The sequence below is a fragment of the Salmo salar genome, chromosome 10 (assembly GCF_965601325.2).
Source record: "Salmo salar chromosome 10, fSalSal1, whole genome shotgun sequence".
NCBI lineage: Eukaryota > Metazoa > Chordata > Actinopteri > Salmoniformes > Salmonidae > Salmo > Salmo salar.
In genome coordinates this window covers 112,584,917-112,604,491 of record NC_138300.1, presented here as the reverse complement: position 1 = coordinate 112,604,491, position 19,575 = coordinate 112,584,917, and the positions used below count along the sequence as shown (strand labels likewise).

The window sequence follows — 19,575 nt, the reverse complement described above, 5'->3', positions numbered from 1 at the left end:
CAGTGAGGGAAAAAAGTATTTGATCCCCTGCTGATTTTGTACGTTTGCCCACTGACAAAGAAATTATCAGTCTATAATTTTAATGGTAGGTTTATTTGAACAGTGAGAATAACAACAAAAAACAACAGAATAACAACAACAAAAAATCCAGAAAAACGCATGTCAAAAATGTTATAAATTGATTTGCATTTTAATGAGGGAAAGAAAGATCTTTCAATCAGAAAGATTTCTGGCTCCCAGGTGTCTTTTATACAGGTAACGAGCTGAGATTAGGAGCACACTCTTAAAGGGAGTGCTCCTAATCTCAGTTTGTTACCTTTATAAAAGACACCTGTCCACAGAAGCAATCAATCAATCAGATTCCAAACTCTCCACCATGGCCGAGACCAAAGAGCTCTCCAAGGATGTCAGGGACAACATTGTAGACCTACACAAGGCTGGAATGGGCTACAAGACCATCGCCAAACAGCTTGGTGAGAAGGTGACAATAGTTGGTGCGATTATTCGCAAATGGAAGAAACACAAAAGAACTGTCAATCTCCCTCGGCCTGGGGCTCCATGCAAGATCTCACCTCGTGGAGTTGCAATGATCATGAGAACGGTGAGGAATCAGCCCAGAACTACATGGGAGGATCTTGTCAATGATCTCAAGGCAGCTGGGACCATAGTCACCAAGAAAACAATTGGTAACACACTACGCCGTGAAAGACTGAAATCATGCAGCGCCCGCAAGGTCCCCCTGCTCAAGAAAGCACATATACATGTCCGTCTGAAGTTTGCCAATGAACATCTGAATGATTCAGAGACAACTGGGTGAAAGTGTTGTGGTCAGATGAGACCAAAATGGAGCTCTTTGGCATCAACTCAACTCGCCGTGTTTGGAGGAGGAATGCTGCCTATGACCCCAAGAACAGCATCCCCACCGTCAAACATGGAGGTGGAAACATTATGCTTTGGGGGTGTTTTTCTGCTAAGGGGACAGGACAACTTCACAGCATCAAAGGGACGATGGACGGGGCCATGTACCGTCAAATCTTGGGTGAGAACCTCCTTCCCTCAGCCAGGGCATTGAAAATGAGTCGTGGATGGGTATTCCAGCATGACAATGACCCAAAACACACGGCCAAGGTAACAAAGGAGTGGCTCAAGAAGAAGCACATTAAGGTCCTGGAGTGGCCTAGCCAGTCTCCAGACCTTAATCCCATAGAAAATCTGTGGAGGGAGCTGAAGGTTCGAGTTGCCAAACGTCAGCCTCGAAACCTTAATGACTTGGAGAAGATCTGCAAAGAGGAGTGGGATAAAATCCCTCCTGAGATGTGTGCAAACCTGGTGGCCAACTACAAGAAACGTCTGACCTCTGATTGCCAACAAGGGTTTTACCACCAAGTACTAAGTCATGTTTTGCAGAGGGGTCAAATACTTATTTCCCTCATTAAAATGCAAATCATTTTATAACATTTTTGACATGCGTTTTTCTGGATTTTTTTGTTGTTATTCTGTCTCTCACTGTTCAAATACACCTACCATTAAAATTATAGACTGATCCTTTCTTTGTCAGTGGGCAAACGTACAAAATCAGCAGGGGATCAAATACTTTTTTCCCTCACTGTACCTAAAAACGATATTTCATGTGCATTTAATCTTAACCCCCTCCTCTAAATCCCACCCCCCAGGTATAACGTGATGGTTGAGTGCTGGCACCCTAAACCGGAGCGGAGGCCTACCTTCTCAGAGCTGGTGTCCCGTATCAAGTCCATCTTCTCCAGCTTCAGTGGAGAGCACTACATACTTCTCAACACCACCTATGTCAACATCGACAAGATGACCCCCTATCCCTCACTCATTTCCTACTCCTCATCCTCGTCCTCTTCCTCCACCCGTCAGGGCCACCCCCTGGAGCGAGACTGCTGCACCTGATGGGGGGTGGGGGTGGGGGTGAAGAGAGAGAGAGAGAGAGAGAGAGAGAGAGAGAGAGAGAGAGAAGAAAAGAGTGATGGAAGAAAGGAGAGGAAAAAGAATGAGCTTGACAGAGAGAAAGAAAGAGGGAGTAAATAGTGGGCCTGAGGTGGTGGAGACTTTGGGTCGCTGGAGAACTAGTGTATGTGACTGACAGACAGACACTGGACAAACTCGTTGACTGAGAAAAGACAGTTTGAGGATACTGACCTGTGCCGTGCGTTCAGTACATGTGTGTAATGTGTATATATACTGACCGATGAGTGACGACCAACCTAACAGGCATCACTGTACGCCTGAGGCCTGTATGAACTGTAAGGATGACCTTGGTCTGCCTCTGCTCGACAACCTAGAAATTGCTCTAGAATCTCCAATGACCTTTGACCCTGGTATGACCCTGGAGCCTGAGTTCAGGAGGTCAGGCCTCTTGTCTCTATCACAGACAATTTGGAGACATGGGAGAACCTTTTCAAAGAACAAAGCCTATAGAAGCACATTGTGTGTATGAAGTACAAGTGAAGCGCCATGATTTGAACGATTCCCTTCCCTAAAGAGGGGACCGGAGGATTTTGGAGACATTTCTGCTTGTTACTGGGTGGCATGTGCTTAGAGATTTGGCGAAGTGCCAGGCTCCAGCTGTTCTTTTTCTCTATGTCAATGAAAGGTGGTGTATTGTAAAGAAACATGTTACACCTTCATCCTCCGCACTATCACTGAATGCCCCTCTCCTCCCACTTCTCCTCGCATTCCTCCCTCCAAGCTCCCTGCGCACCGGGACTGAAGGAAGACAAAAGATGCCTGCTTTGTCATTACAATGTGTGCTCCAGCCTCCAGGTGATATTCTCACTAACCGAGGTGGTGCAGAGTAGCTGGCAAGAGGACCAATCTGCTACCCGGCCCGTGAGGTGTGTAGCAGCTACACTGGATACTTCTTATGAGTGTAATAATCTTTGATGATTCCCTTTTGATGTGCTTCATTTTAAATGTCTCACTGCTTTGTTGCCGTGAGTGACTCACCTATTTGTAATCTGCAGATGTTTCCCAGTTGAAAAGTGGTTTTTTTTGTATTTTGGTAGGTAACACTTTGACTTGAAACGGCCTGTCATAATGTCTACATAGCATGTGTCATAACGGTTTGTAAAAGCTCAGCCTGAAACTGGACATAATCATTTTGACTTCAGAGAGTGAAATGGGGGAAATTGGAGACACGTTTGAACGTTTTATGGTTTTGGGCATCATAATAATAGTGTTACGTCAGTTGAGAAAAGTACTTTTACTGTCAATCATGATAGTATTCGTACAATAGCTATGTCAGCATTTTGAAAGACCACTTCAATGTTAAAATGTTACCATTTTGCCTTTCCTTTGTGAAGTGTTTGGCTTTTTACTATGACTGCTGTGATGTAATTAATGATCAGGCCAGCAATGGACAGATATGAATGTTTGTTCAAATAAATGTTAAAAATGCTGTACTATATTTTTTAGAATGCCTTTATAATGAAAATGATCCTCAATCAATATTGGTCCAATGGAATGCCATAACTGAGCAGTGGTGCCACAACAATGAACAAATCCACTAAACTAAACTTTAATGAACCACTGCCTTTTGTACAAAATTATATTAAAGGGATAGCACCTTTGTGGATGTGTCTTCTATATGTAGGATTTAACTGGTAAACGTGTGTGTATATACTTTATGACAGGTGACTGTTGTAGGTACAGCACAGTACAAACAAACTAAAGATACTGTACAGTCATTGAACAACTGGAGCTAGCAGGCTCACTTCCTTCACTATAGACTTCTACGTTTTCTATTGGTAACTAAATGGCTTAGAAATCCATGAATTGGTCCATGTTTCTCACTGTCTGTGCAGTGTGAGTGTCTGTATGAGCACTGTTACGGGTTCGTCTATGAAAATAATGATGGTACATATGTTGTTACGTCGTTATGCCGTCTGACAGTCTCAGTGTAATAAAGCTATATTATCAGTGTGAAATATCTTATCATTGTCTGTATGTACATCCTTTAGTTTACCAGGCAAAGTAAATCTCTATTTACAAGGGTGACCTGACGGTGAGATAGTAACAGAATGGTGTCATTATAATGACTACCTTACATCATCTACCTATAGGGTGCATTTCGTAATATCTGTCAACTAAGCAGTCAAGGGGTTTCAGTTTCATTTATTAAACTTTTGCAACAAAAAAAGACCATTATTTAAGCAGGGAGTCATGCTGAGACCAGGGTCTCTTTTGCAGATGAGCCCTGCATGAACACATCAAACCAGGGCATCTCTTGAGGTTGAGAACCGAGATAGCAAGAACCCCCAGGTTTTTCTCTAAGAGCTGGAGAAAAAAAATGTTTTATACGTGCCCAGAATCCTGAACGTTTTGTTGGGTTGAATGACCCTGTGTTAGCTAAGTGTTTAAAAAAAGTTACATTTGTATGGTAGTGGACTGGGCATTGAGGTTCACTGATTGGAAGTCCTGTTTGGATAACATACAGGAAGTACAACAGCCTTATAGGCTGTACATTTTGTGTCTACCCTATTTATGTGACGTGAGGTGACCCAGGAGCAGAGAAGAGAACCAGACGAGGAACCAGTGGTTTAGAATAAACTGAAATACTTTCCTGGGAAAAAGTTCAACAGTAGGTACAAAGTAAAACTTGGGAAAACAACAAACACTATGACTTGATAACTCAGTCAGGAGACAGACGCACACAGCAAAAAAATCTAGCTTCTGCAAAGGGTAAAGAAAATCATAATTAGTAACTGAAAACACCTGTGTCATTATTATCTCTAGGACGGTCTCTGCCGCCCTCTGGTGATAGGTGGAAACATGACAATTTCACTCCTTTAGCCTTCTCTGCTGTCACTGGCTTGTTGTAACCTCTGACCTCTCACCTTTCTTTACCCTCTCCTCTTTGTATTGTTGTCTAGGCGAGCCTGACATCTTCCTCTGTCGAGCCTGGCCGGTGACCGAAGCGTTCATTGCAAGTCTTCCTCTCAGTTACTTGGAGACCTAGGGTCGTGTTCATTAGGGACGCCATAGCAATTGAAAACAAATCTGAATTCTTTCGTTTCATGCCTACTAAAAATGACCCTGAGCAATATATCTTTAATCTGTATCTGTCTATACAGTAGTGACCCACTTGTCTTAGCCAAAATGTCATCATATGGAGATAGATAGAGGAGGGAGCCTCTCAGTGCTAAAGCTCTTCAGCTATGTACTTATCAGTTACTCTGGAATGACTGGAGCCTGCACAATGTTTCCCTCACCCTCTCACTTATTCATTATCTCCCTCCCTCTCTCTCTGTCTCTGTCTCTGTGTTTCTTCCTCGTTCTCATTTCCCCTCTATTTGACACACAAACGCTAAAAGAAAGAACAGGTGGGCAGAGCTCAGGTATGTGAATGTGTGTCATTGGATTAGTCAGTCCCTTTGGAATGCAAGTCGACTTGACTGGTGCTAGACACACTACACCTTTCTCCCCCTCTACTGCCCCATGCCAACTGATAATGAACCTATTCCACCCTCTCAGCACACATTCTGACCTGAGTCAACACACACACTCATTAATCCACTAACGAGCTTTGGCAATATGCATTGGCAAGAGAGTGAGTTGGGACAACTCCTCATTCCTATTCTTTATCAAACAAACTCTCATAGTTTGAATATGTTGTTTTTCTTTGAGAGGAATATACATTATTCTGATCATTGAATCTGTTAAATCAGAAAAGCACTGTGTCCTCAAGCTGTGTTTTCTGAGGGGTGTGTATGCCCCCTATTGGTACTCTGCAGCTCTTGCAGCTAAAGTACAATCTAATGTTTCGTCTGATTTGCCAACTTAGTATACATTACAGTAAACAACACATACGACCATTTCACACAGAGAGAAAGGCCTCCTCTAGTCTATATAACAATTACAATTCTGCCTAAATATTTCACAATTCCTAGGTTCTACATTTGGATGAGATTAGGTACTTCAGAACCTTTATCTATCCATAATTCAGAATTTGGCCGTAGATCTTTAGATGAACACATCTCACATACCTACAAGCGGTTGGATCTTGGCCTGAATCACACATTCCTCCCTACCTACACTCTGCTCCAAGCCAAGGTCATCCAACACAACCACTGACATGAGCTGAATATTATGTCATTGTTGTCTGCCATGGCTGCAGGATTCTGGCTGCCATTTTAGATAATCAGTTAGGATGCGTCCCAAATGGCAGCCTATTCTCTTTATAGTGCACTACTTTTGACCAAGACCCATTGGGCTCTGGTCTAAAAGTAGTACACTTTATAGGGAATAGGGTGCCATTTGGGGCGCAACTTTAGACTGCCCCTGGTAGAAAGTGAAGAAGACTGCCGGGTTGGGGTTGCAGTTCTGGATATATCACTCTTGGTACCCATGTTAGATGGAATATTCCAGGCTTCGATCTGCCAGACTTATGGATGTCAACAATTTTAATTATATGATATATTGCCACCACTCCTAAAAAAAAATACATATTTTGTAATGTAAAATCATTTTTAAAAAACCAATGAAAAAGATACATGTAAAATGAAACGGAATGCCCAGGGAGTATTGGCACAAGGCACATCCAGACTGTTCCACTGCCTCCTCCCTCTACCAGCTTTCAACACAAAGGATATCATCTGGGCCGGCAAGACTAGAGGTCTAGAGGTGTGGACACATAATCTCAGTTACCCTGATGGCACTGTCTCTAACTACGCTTTGATGCCGGGCCAAAAACACTGTTCTCACAGTGATACTCAGAAAGGAGGAGCAACAAATAAGCACACAATTGTTAAGAATTGTAATATTGCAATGATACTGTATCCAAAAGTTCAGCAACTCCTGTCAACTCATCCTGATACTGCCTACCTCTTTAATATCTTCACTGATTAACCATCTGTTGAGTTTCTCCACTGATGATTATCTAAAGCAGGGTGGTTGTAATGGGTATCTGGAGTGACTAATGAGTGACTTGAGGGTGAGTCACAGAGGCACGGTTGACAACTCCATTGTGTCCTCCTCCCAGAGTGCTAAGAACCTTGGCGTGACCCTGGACAACACCCTGTCGTTCTCCACTAACATCAAGGTGGTGACCCGATCCTGTAGGTTCATGCTCTAAAACATTCGCAGAGTACGACCCTGCCTCACACAGGAAGCGGCGCAGGTCCTAATCCAGGCACTTGTCATCTCCCGTCTGGATTACTGCAACTCGCTGTTGGCTGGGCTCCCTGCCTGTGCCATTAAACCCCTACAACTCATCCAGAACGCCGCAGCCCGTCTGGTGTTTAACCTTCCCAAGTTCTCTCACGTCACCCCGCTCCTCCACTCTCTCCACTGGCTTCCAGTTGAAGCTCGCATCCGCTACAAGACCATGGTGCTTGCCTACGGAGCTGTGAGGGGAACGGCACCTCCGTACCTTCAGGCTCTGATCAGGCCCTACACCCAAACAAGGGCACTGCGTTCATCCACCTCTGGCCTGCTCGCCTCCCTACCTCTGAGGAAGCCCAGTTCCCGCTCAGCCCAGTCAAAACTGTTCGCTGCTCTGGCACCCCAATGGTGGAACAAGCTCCCTCACGACGCCAGGACAGCGGAGTCAATCACCACCTTCCGGAGACACCTGAAACCCCACCTCTTTAAGGAATACCTAGGATAGGATAAAGTAATCCTTCTAACCCCCCCCCCCCTTAAAAGATTTAGATGCACTATTGTAAAGTGGTTGTTCCACTGGATATCTTAAGGTGAATGCACCAATTTGTAAGTCTTTCTGGATAAGATCGTCTGCTAAATGACTTAAATGTAAATGTAAATGTAAATGAAACACATGGTACTGTAGAAAGACTACAACACGGTACTGTAGAAAGAATACAACACGGTACTGTAGAAAGAATACAACACGGTACTGTAGAAAGAATACAACACGGTACTGTAGAAAGACTACAACACGGTACTGTAGAAAGACTACAACATGGTACTGTAGAAAGACTACAACACGGTACTGTAGAAAGACTACAACACGGTACTATAGAAAGACTACAACATGGTACTGTAGAAAGACTACAACATGGTACTGTAGAAAGTCTACAACACGGTACTGTAGAAAGACTACAACACGGTACTGTAGAAAGAATACAACACGGTACTGTAGAAAGAATACAACATGGTACTGTAGAAAGAATACAACACGGTACTGTAGAAAGAATACAACACGGTACTGCAGAAAGAATACAACATGGTACTGTAGAAAGACTACAACACGGTACTGTAGAAAGACTACAACACGGTACTGTAGAAAGAATACAACACGGTACTGCAGAAAGAATACAACATGGTACTGTAGAAAGACTACAACACGGTACTGTAGAAAGAATATAACACGGTACTGTAGAAAGAATACAACACGGTACTGTAGAAAAACTACAGCATGGTACTGCAGAAAAACTACAACATGGTACTGTAGAAAGAATACAACACGGTACTGTAGAAAGAATACAACACGGTACTGTAGAAAGACTACAACACGGTACTGTAGAAAGACTACAACACGGTACTGTAGAAAGACTACAACACGGTACTGTAGAAAGAATACAACACGGTACTGTAGAAAGAATACAACACGGTACTGTAGAAAGACTACAACATGGTACTGTAGAAAGAATACAACATGGTACTGTAGAAAGAATACAACACGGTACTGTAGAAAGACTACAACACGGTACTGTAGAAAGACTACAACATGGTACTGTAGAAAGAATACAACACGGTACTGTAGAAAGACTACAACACGGTACTGTAGAAAGAATACAACACGGTACTGTAGAAAGAATACAACACGGTACTGTAGAAAGAATACAACACGGTACTGTAGAAAGACTACAACACGGTACTGTAGAAAGAATACAACATGGTACTGTAGAAAGAATACAACATGGTACTGTAGAAAGAATACAACACGGTACTGTAGAAAGAATACAACACGGTACTATAGAAAGACTACAACATGGTACTGTAGAAAGACTACAACATGGTACTGTAGAAAGAATACAACACGGTACTGTAGAAAGAATACAACACGGTACTGTAGAAAGACTACAACACGGTACTGTAGAAAGAATACAACACGGTACTGTAGAAAGACTACAACACGGTACTGTAGAAAGACTACAACATGGTACTGTAGAAAGAATACAACACGGTACTGTAGAAAGAATACAACACGGTACTGTAGAAAGAATACAACACGGTACTGTAGAAAGACTACAACACGGTACTGTAGAAAGAATACAACACGGTACTGTAGAAAGAATACAACACGGTACTGTAGAAAGAATACAACATGGTACTGCAGAAAAACTACAACATGGTACTGTAGAAAGAATACAACACGGTACTGTAGAAAGAATACAACACGGTACTGTAGAAAGAATACAACACGGTACTGTAGAAAGAATACAACACGGTACTGTAGAAAGAATACAACATGGTACTGCAGAAAAACTACAACATGGTACTGTAGAAAGAATACAACACGGTACTGTAGAAAGAATACAACACGGTACTGTAGAAAGAATACAACACGGTACTGTAGAAAGAATACAACACGGTACTGTAGAAAGAATACAACATGGTACTGTAGAAAGAATACAACACGGTACTGTAGAAAGAATACAACACGGTACTGTAGAAAGAATACAACACGGTAATGTAGAAAGAATACAACACGGTACTGTAGAAAGACTACAACACGGTACTGTAGAAAGAATACAACACGGTAATGTAGAAAGAATACAACACGGTACTGTAGAAAGAATACAACATGGTACTGTAGAAAGACTACAACATGGTACTGTAGAAAGACTACAACACGGTACTGTAGAAAGACTACAACACGGTACTGTAGAAAGAATACAACATGGTACTGTAGAAAGACTACAACATGGTACTGTAGAAAGACTACAACACGGTACTGTAGAAAGACTACAGCATGGTACTGCAGAAAGACTACAACACGGTACTGTAGAAAGAATACAACACGGTACTGTAGAAAGAATACAACATGGTACTGTAGAAAGACTACAACACGGTACTGTAGAAAGACTACAACATGGTACTGTAGAAAGAATACAACACGGTACTGTAGAAAGAATACAACATGGTACTGCAGAAAGAATACAACATGGTACTGTAGAAAGACTACAACACGGTAATGTAGAAAGACTACAACATGGTACTGTAGAAAGACTACAACACGGTAATGTAGAAAGAATACAACACGGTACTGTAGAAAGAATACAACACGGTACTGTAGAAAGACTACAACATGGTACTATAGAAAGACTACAACACGGTACTGTAGAAAGAATACAACACGGTACTGTAGAAAGAATACAACACGGTACTGTAGAAAGAATACAACACGGTACTGTAGAAAGAATACAACACGGTACTGTAGAAAGACTACAACACGGTACTATAGAAAGACTACAACACGGTACTGTAGAAAGAATACAACACGGTACTGTAGAAAGACTACAACACGGTACTATAGAAAGACTACAACACGGTACTATAGAAAGACTACAACACGGTAATGTAGAAAGAATACAACACGGTACTATAGAAAGACTACAACACGGTAATGTAGAAAGACTACAACACGGTAATGTAGAAAGACTACAACATGGTACTGTAGAAAGAATACAACATGGTAATGTAGGAAGAATACAACACGGTACTATAGAAAGACTACAACATGGTACTGTAGAAAGAATACAACATGGTAATGTAGAAAGACTACAACATGGTACTGTAGAAAGAATACAACACGGTACTGTAGAAAGAATACAACACGGTACTGTAGAAAGACTACAACATGGTACTGTAGAAAGACTAGAGAATCATAAGACTATTATCATTATCGCCCCTTTCACTGTCAGCAGCTCAGTAATCAGAGATTAGTAGTAACACTGCCTCTCAAAGTGCACATGAACAAATATACAGGAGTTTTAGTGTCGGCTCCTTCCTTCACACGAGCTGGCTGCACTCTGAGTCACTTTAAAGAAAGGAATAAATGACAATCTATGAGAGAGACTGAAAGGGTTAGGGTCTTTTTCTTTTTTTTACAAAAACAACTTAAGTTAGAAGGAGTGTTCTCCTTGCGTGGTATTAATTCCAAGGTGTGTGTGTGTGTGTGTGTGTGTGTGTGTGTGTGTGTGTGTGTGTGTGTGTGTGTGTGTGTGTGTGTGTGTGTGTGTGTGTGTGTGTGTGTGTGTGTCTGTGTGTATGTGGGTGTTCTAGACAATCTGATAAGTCCATGTTCCCAAACTTTAACAGCATATGACTGCAAATTGACACTAGAAAATGCAGAAGTTCCCACATGGAAAAAGTATATTCCCTAGTTAACGCTGGGTGTTCATATTCATTTTTCAGTTCCGCAGGCTGTGTCGCAACACATAATGACATGCAAGTGCATTGTAATAGTCTAAGGTTTTTAGTTGACACTAAAAGGTTGTCTTCAATAACCATTTCAATAGAAAATCTTACTTTGTTTGATAAGATTACAGATTTTGTCAAGGGACCCCATTTCAGCTGACCACACATGGGGTCCCGACCCCAAATTTGGGAACTGCATATTCACTATTGGTGCATACTGTATACCCTACTCAATAAATGTCAAATCTATAATTTTACCCATTTGGCCCTTTGGTCTAGCACTGTGTGAAGCATTTATATGGGTCTTGTGTGGAGATATGAGTGGAGGCACATTATGGAGTCCTACGTACTTTACAGGGTTGGGTAGGTTACTTTCTAAATGTAATCCGTTACAGTTATTAGTTACCCGTCCAAAATTGTAATCAGTAACGTAACTTTTGGATTACCCAAACGTAGTAACATATTGGATGACAACTCGTTTTTAACCAGGACAGAATCATTTATAACTGACTTTTTCCAACGTGATATAGGCACAGCAGATCCCCTTATTGTATGTGACACGTTTAAATGTGCCTCTAGAGGCTATGCAATTCAATACTCTTCCTTAAAACAAAAGATATGTAGGACAAAATAATTAATATTAACAAAGGACATAGAGGGACTAACTGTACAGATAGATAGTAATAAAAACTGTACTATAGAGGCGCATAATACGTTAGAGGAAAAATAAAAAGTAAGGGAGTAACTTATTCAAGAAAGATCAAGTGTAAAATATTCTAAAAACAAAGCAAACTGGATGGAATATGGGGGAAAATGCACCAAATCATTTTTTAATCTTCAACATACAAAAGCTTCCAAAATGAATTTACTGAAACTTGTTACAGATGGAGTCACCCATGATTCACCAAACAGTATTTTGAAAGAGGAAGCAAAGCACTTTAAGCATATGTTTTCGTTTCAGTCTCCTCCAACTCTCCTTAACCAAAGTTAATTCGAATCCCACCGTACCTTCTCCGCTGTGCAATCCGGTTTCCAAGCCGGTCATGGGTGCACCTCAGCCACGCTCAAGGTACTAAACGATATCATAACCGCTATCGATAAAAGACAGTATTGTGCAGACATCTTCATCGACCTGGCCAAGGCTTTCGACTCTGTCAATCACCGTATTCTTATCGGCAGACTCAATAACCTTGGTTTCTCAAATGACTGCCTCGCCTGGTTCACCAACTACTTCGCTGACAGAGTTCAGTGTGTCAAATCGGAGGGCATGTTGTTCTCTGTATATATCAACGATGTTGCTCTTGCTGCGGGTGATTCCCTGATCCACCTCTATGCAGATGACACCATTCTGTATGCATCTGACCCTTCTTTGGACACTGTGTTAACTAACCTCCAAACGAGCTTCAATGCCATATAACACTCCTTCCATGGCCTCCAACTGCTCTTAAACGCTACTAAAACCAAATGCATGCTTTTCAACCTTTCGCTGCCCGCACCCGCCCGCCCGACCAGCATCACTACTCTGGACGGTTCTGATCTAGAATATGTGGACAACTACAAATATCTAGGTGTCTGGCTAGACTGTAAACTCTCTTTCCAGACTCATATCAAACATCTCCAATCCAAAATCAAATCTAGAATCGGCTTTCTATTTCGCAACAAAGCCTCCTTCACTCACGCCGCCAAACTTACCCTAGTAAAACTGACTATCCTACCGATCCTCGACTTCGGCGATGTCACCTATAAAATAGCTTCCAATACTCTACTCAGCAAACTGGATGCAGTCTATCACAGTGCCATCCGTTTTGTTACCAAAGGCCCTTATACCACCCACCATTACAACCCATATGCTCTAGTCGGCTGGCCCTCGCTACATATTCGTCGCCAGACCCACTGGCTCCAGGTCATCTATAAGTCTATGCTAGGTAAAGCTCCGCCTTACCTCAGCTCACTGGTCACGATAACAACACCCACCCGTAGCACGCGCTCCAGCAGGTATCTCTCACTGGTCATCCCCAAAGCCAGCACCTCTTTTGTCCGCCTTTCCTTCCAGTTCTCTGCTACCAGTGACTGGAACGAATTGCAAAAATTGCTGAAGCTGGAGACTTACATTTCCCTCACTAACTTTAAACATCAGCTATCTGAGCAGCTAACCGATCGCTGCAGCTGTACATAGTCCATCTGTAAATAGCCAACCCAATCTACCTACCTCATCCTCATATTGTTTTTATTTACTTTTCTGCTCTTTTGCACACCAGTATCACTACTTGCCCATCATCATCTGCTGCACTATCACTCCAGTGTTAATCTGCTGAATTGTAATTACTTCGCTACTATGGCCTATTTATTGCCTTACCTCCTCACGCCATTTGTACACACTGTATATAGACTTTCTTTTTTTTCTATTGTGTTATTAACTGTACGCTTGTTATTTCCATGTGTAACTCTGTGTTGTTGTTTGTCGCACTGCATTGCTTTATCTTGGCCAGGTCACAGTTTTAAATGAGAACTTGTTCTCAACTAGCTTACCTGGTTAAATAAAGGTGAAATATAAAAAAATTAAATAATAAAAGAAATTGTAAATATTTCTTTCTATTAATAATGGAAAATGAATAGCTGTACAGCAAGACTCATGTGAAGGCCGAATTAAAGAGGAGGAAGTTTTTGATGCAATTAAAGCCTTTAAGCCTGGGAAAACCGCAGGGCTGGATGACATACCAGTATACCAAACCTTTTATGATATACTCAGAGGACCGTTATTAGCATCTTTTAACCACACCTATAAAAATGGTAGATTATCAGATACTCAACAAGAAGGTCTGCTTTCTGTATTGCTGAAACAGGACCCAAGTGGTATATACACTGCTCAAAAAAATAAAGGGAACACTTAAACAACACATCCTAGATTTGAATGAAATAAATAATCTTATGAAATACTTTTTTCTTTACATAGTTGACTGTGCTGACAACAAAATCACACAAAAAGAATCAATGGAAATCCAATTTATCAACCAATGGATGTCTGGATTTGGAGTCACACTCAAAATTAAAGTGGAAAACCACACTACAGGCTGATCCAACTTTGATGTAATGTCCTTAAAACAGGGCGCCAGTGGCGAATTTGCCAATCTTGGTGTTCTCTGTCAAATGCCAAACGTCCTGCACGGTGTTGGGCTGTAAGCACAACCCCCACCTGTGGACGTCGGGCCCTCATACCACCCTCATGGAGTCTGTTTCTGACCGTTTGAGCAGACACATGCACATTTGTGGCCTGCTGGAGGTCATTTTGCAGGGCTCTGGCAGTGCTCCTCCTTGCACAAAGGCAGATGTAGCGGTCCTGCTGCTGGGTTGTTGCCCTCCTACGGCCTCCTCCACGTCTCCTGATGTACTGGCCTGTCTCCTGGTAGCGCCTCCATGCTCTGGACACTACGCTGACAGACACAGCAAACCTTCTTGCCACAGCTCGCATTGATGTGCCATCCTGGATGAGCTGCACTACCTGAGCCACTTGTGTGGGTTGTAGACTCCGTCTCATGCTAGCACTAGAGTGAAAGCACCGCCAGCATTCAAAAGTGACCAAAACATCAGCCAGGAAGCATAGGAACTGAGAAGTGGTCTGTGGTCCCCACCTGCAGAACCACTCCTTTATTGGGGGTGTCTTGCTAATTGCCTATAATTTCCACCTGTTGTCTATTCCTTTTGCACAACAGCATGTGAAATTTATTGTCAATCAGTGTTGCTTCCTAAGTGGACAGTTTGATTTCACAGAAGTGTGATTGACTTGGAGTTACATTGTGTTGTTTAAGTGTTCCCTTTATTTTTTTGAGCAGTATATATATATATATATATATATATATATATATATATAATATATATATATATATATGTATGGAAGTATAGATTAGCCAAATTATTTCACCTGAGCATAACCCAAAACTAAGGACTTATTAGCCTACTCTGTTGTTCAGGATTTTGTTGTCATGGAGTACTGATTGGGCTCATTGCTTCGAATTGAAAAATAAATGCTGCTCTCATGGAATTTCATGCTTTGAGTACTACCTAAAAGTGCTATTTGCTTGTGAAAAATGTATGCAATATGATGCATTTGCTATAGGCCTATTGTTAAAGTTTTTGTTGGTGACACTTTGATATCTTGATAATTTGCAGCTGTTTAAAGGGCGAATCCACAGTTGAAACAATAATAAAGCAGAAACCATGCCTCTGTTTTGGTAAAAAGCTGAGGGATGGGCCTGGAGAAATGCAACCGATCAGATTAATAGACAGAGCTATGGATGTAAGGAATTACCATCCATAGCTAAGGTATGGTTTTAACCATGTTTGGAGGCTATACAGTGTTTGTTTACATTTACAATATTTACACTCGTTTTGCCCATTCTAACGTTCAATCGAACAGTAACTGAATGTCTCGATGCCTGTCTGCCTGCTTTATGTAGCAGGCCACGTGACTCACTGTCTGTAGGAGCGAACCATTTTTGTGAACAGGGTGAAGTAATAAACTGACCACTGAGTGTACATTTGTGAACAGTCATCCACAACAACCACAATCCGTAGACGCAAACAGCTGAATGAGAGAGCAGCAGTGTGATTCACATCAATAGGCTATGTAGATATCAATAATAAGTGATATCCATATCGCTTATTGGAGAGTAGGAGTACTCAAAACATTGTTATTAGATGTGGAATTAATGTAAATTCTGTAGCACAATGCTGAAGTGTGACACTGACTCTCTGTACTGTATGTCTGCACCCACAGAACACAATGGGAGTTACATCCATCTACCATCAGGAAGGGGCCCTAGTTGTGCACTCCATCCTCCCCTGGATGACTGTGTGCCCTGTCCCCTGCTCTCCGCCTGAGCTGTAAGTGTTCTTAAGTATGTCGTGACTTTGGGACTATAAGGTTAGAACTAAGGTTCTTTCTAGTCAAAGCAGAGTTCTGAGATATTGAGAATTAAAGTTTTCACATTCCAGATCTCAGAACTGTTTTGTAGTTCCTAACCCATTAAGGTCCTATAGTTCAGAGTCTCAACATCCTGAGACATTTGTAAATCCATTTTTTTTAGGGGGGGTGCAAACGCAGATTGAACCTTATGGTTATGAAATGCCAATCTGGGTTCAGCCATGAGGGCTTCCAAGTGGTGCAGTGGTCTAAGGCACTGCATCTCAGTACAAGAGGTGACACTACAGTCCCTGGTTTAAATCCAGGCTGAATCACATCAGCTATGATTGGGAGCTCCATAGGGCGGCGCACAATTGGCCCAGCGTCGTCTGGGTTTGGCCGGGGAAGGCCGTCATTTTAAATAAGAAATTGTTCTTAACTAGCTTGCCTAGTTAAATAAAGGTAAAAAAAAGAAAAAAAAAAAAGGTTCTATCTGGCACAGAATGTTACATTTATTTCAATAGAAAAGTACAGACGTTTAATGAAGAAAACACCCTTCCTTCTTTCTAATCACATCATCAAATATATTAACTAATGTTCATCACACATTTGTTAAAGCAATAGCTCACTAAAATAACAAATACACTATATCCTATGGAGAACTAGCAACATTGCTAAAGCTTAGCTCTGGATGAGTAAACTGATATATACTGAACAAAAATATAAACGCAACATGCAACAATTTCAAAGACTTTACTGAGTTACAGTTCATATAAGGAAATCAATCAATTGAAATAAATTCATTAGGCCCTCGTCTATGGATTTCACATGACTGGGTAGTGGTGCAGCCATGGGTGGGCCTTGGAGAACATATGCCCACCCACTTGGCAGCCAGGTCCACCCACTGGGGAGCCAGGCCCAGCCAATCAGAATTAGTTTTTCCCCACAAAAGGGCTTCATTACAGACAGAAATACTCCTCAGCGCCCCCTTAAACATGCTTTACGGCACATGTATGTATGTTTTTTTAGAATAAAGATTGATGGCCATTCTGATAAACTGGTGAAAAAATCAAACTAATTGCAAAAGAGGACCAGAACCTACGATATGATTAATCAAGGACTTTGGGAGTATAAGGTTCTATACACAAAATGTATGGTTTGGATCTCAGAACTGTTTTGTGATGTCTTCCTCTCATGACTCAACAAGTACATCACCTTACATACAATAATGTTTTATTGACAACCCAGCATTGTGTGATTGGATTGCAGATACAACCTTACAGCATCAAGTTTAAAGGTGTTAGCACAGATAAATCGTAAATTTAGTTTTTCCCTAATCTGAAATATCTCTTATGTGAAAGACCTATGTGAATAACTCATTTTTGACCAAAATGTCAGATAGAACCTGTGTCTCCATGTGTCTAGTATGTGTTGAAATGTAACGTTATTGTCTGGTAGGAAGCCTGACGACGTCTCATTAATTCAGTTGTTGATATTAGACCTGATCTTAATCCTTAATCCCTCTGTCTTCTCTTCAGGTTGCCTCTGGGAACAGTGGTTGACCAACTTGCCAGATCAGGACTGAAGGGCATCTTTGGTGGCCTCAGGGTGATAGAGAGCTTCGAGGTTCTCATGACATAACTTCAGGTGGTTCTCTGTTATCCTGCCCACTAGAGGAAAGCCCTCTTATTCCTCGAGCCCCTGATGAAGATCTACAGCTTGTCCAGCGTGGCCCTCAGGTCAGCCCAGGGAGCCGGGGATGGTTCCATCATCAGCGCCATGGCCACTATCAGGGCTCTAAGAGGTCTGAGTCTGTGCTGCTCCTATAACACCCAGCACCTGATCGTGAGATTCCACTCCCTGGGTAAACCAGTGTATGGTCCAGCTGTCCTGTGGAAGAGGAGAGCATCGGTCCCACGTAAGCGCTGCCAAAGGAGGCTTTCTACCACCAGGCCTTCTGGTTGCTTGCCCCATGAGACCAGCCCTGTCATCTAGTGGAAAAGTGTCCCGACTGAAAGGTAAGGGGAGTGACAAGTCACAGCCATATGTCTACTACCCATTCAAATCAAATCCAATTTTATTGGTCACATACACATGGTTAGCAGATGTTAATGCTAGTGTAGCGAAATGCTTGTGCTTCTAGTTCCGACCATGCAGTAATATCTAACAAGTAATCTAACAATACCAGTGTTATGTAGTGTAGTCAGTAACCATAGATTGCAGCAGAGAGAAAGACACAGAGGGATCATTTGTTTTGTGTGGAGGTTTCTGGCGAGGGAAGTCAGAACACTCAGGGAGCCTTCCATAGTCATGGTAAGAGAGACACAGGACAGAACAGTGTTGTGTGTATTCAGAACAGTGCTGTATGTATTCAGAACAGTGCTTTGTGTAGTAAGGCAGGAGACTTTTGCCAACTGAGACAGAGTAAATACTGTACATTGTTAGTAGATATAATGCTGATTCTTTACCACTATAATGCCACAGTGCTGATGTGTGACACACTGACTCTCTGTACTGTATTTTCTCTTATGCACACAGACCCCACATAACACACTGGGAGTCACATCTGTCCTCCCCTAGAAGACCATGTGCCATATCCCCTGGTCTGCACCTGATCTGGAAGTGTTATTTGGTATGTGTTGTATGGTAACGTTATGTCAGAGGTCCCACTGTTGTGTTCATATGTGTTGGGTTGATGCTATTAGGCCTGACTGTTAACCCTTGACCCCTGTCTGTGTGTCTCCAGGTTGCCTGTGGGAGCAGTTGTTGACCAACTCACCAGATATCGTCTGAAGGGCCAGGCTGTCTTTGGTGGTCTCAGGGTGATAGAGAACAATGAGGTTGTCATTACACAACTTCAGGTGGTCCTCTGTCATCCTGCCCACCAGGGTGGCTCTAAGGTCGGCCCAGGGAGCCGGGGACGTCTCCATCACCAGCACCGTGGCCACAATCAGAGCTCTGAGAGCAGCACATCCCTGACTTTGGAAGCATGGGTCTGTGCTGCTCTTATAACACCCAGCACCTGATCGTAAGCTTCCTCTTACTGGGTAGACCTATGCAAGGACCAGCTGCCCACCCGAAGGAGACGAGAGGCTTGAGGAATTTCAGCAGGAGGACCTCCACAACGGCAAATAACATCTCATACCTGCTTCGCAAACTCCCAAGCCTTGCAATCTCCTCACCACCACTACCCCAAAGCGAAATTGCCCTACGTCGCCCATCACCATCACCAAGCCAGCTCCTGCTGAAGCCCAGCAAGCCCTCTG

At 42.3% G+C, this 19,575-nt stretch overlaps 1 protein-coding gene across 1 annotated transcript in view; it reads left to right on the top strand.

Annotated features, from left to right (window-relative positions):
* Positions 1-3,953, top strand: part of met (MET proto-oncogene, receptor tyrosine kinase) — a 99,577-nt gene extending 95,624 nt beyond the window's left edge. The window contains exon 21 of the mRNA XM_014125644.3: positions 1,674-3,953. Within this exon, the coding sequence (XP_013981119.1) occupies positions 1,674-1,917 (244 nt within the window). The 3' untranslated portion in view covers positions 1,918-3,953. The remainder of the gene's footprint in view (positions 1-1,673) is intronic.
* The last annotated feature ends 15,622 nt before the right edge of the window (positions 3,954-19,575 follow it).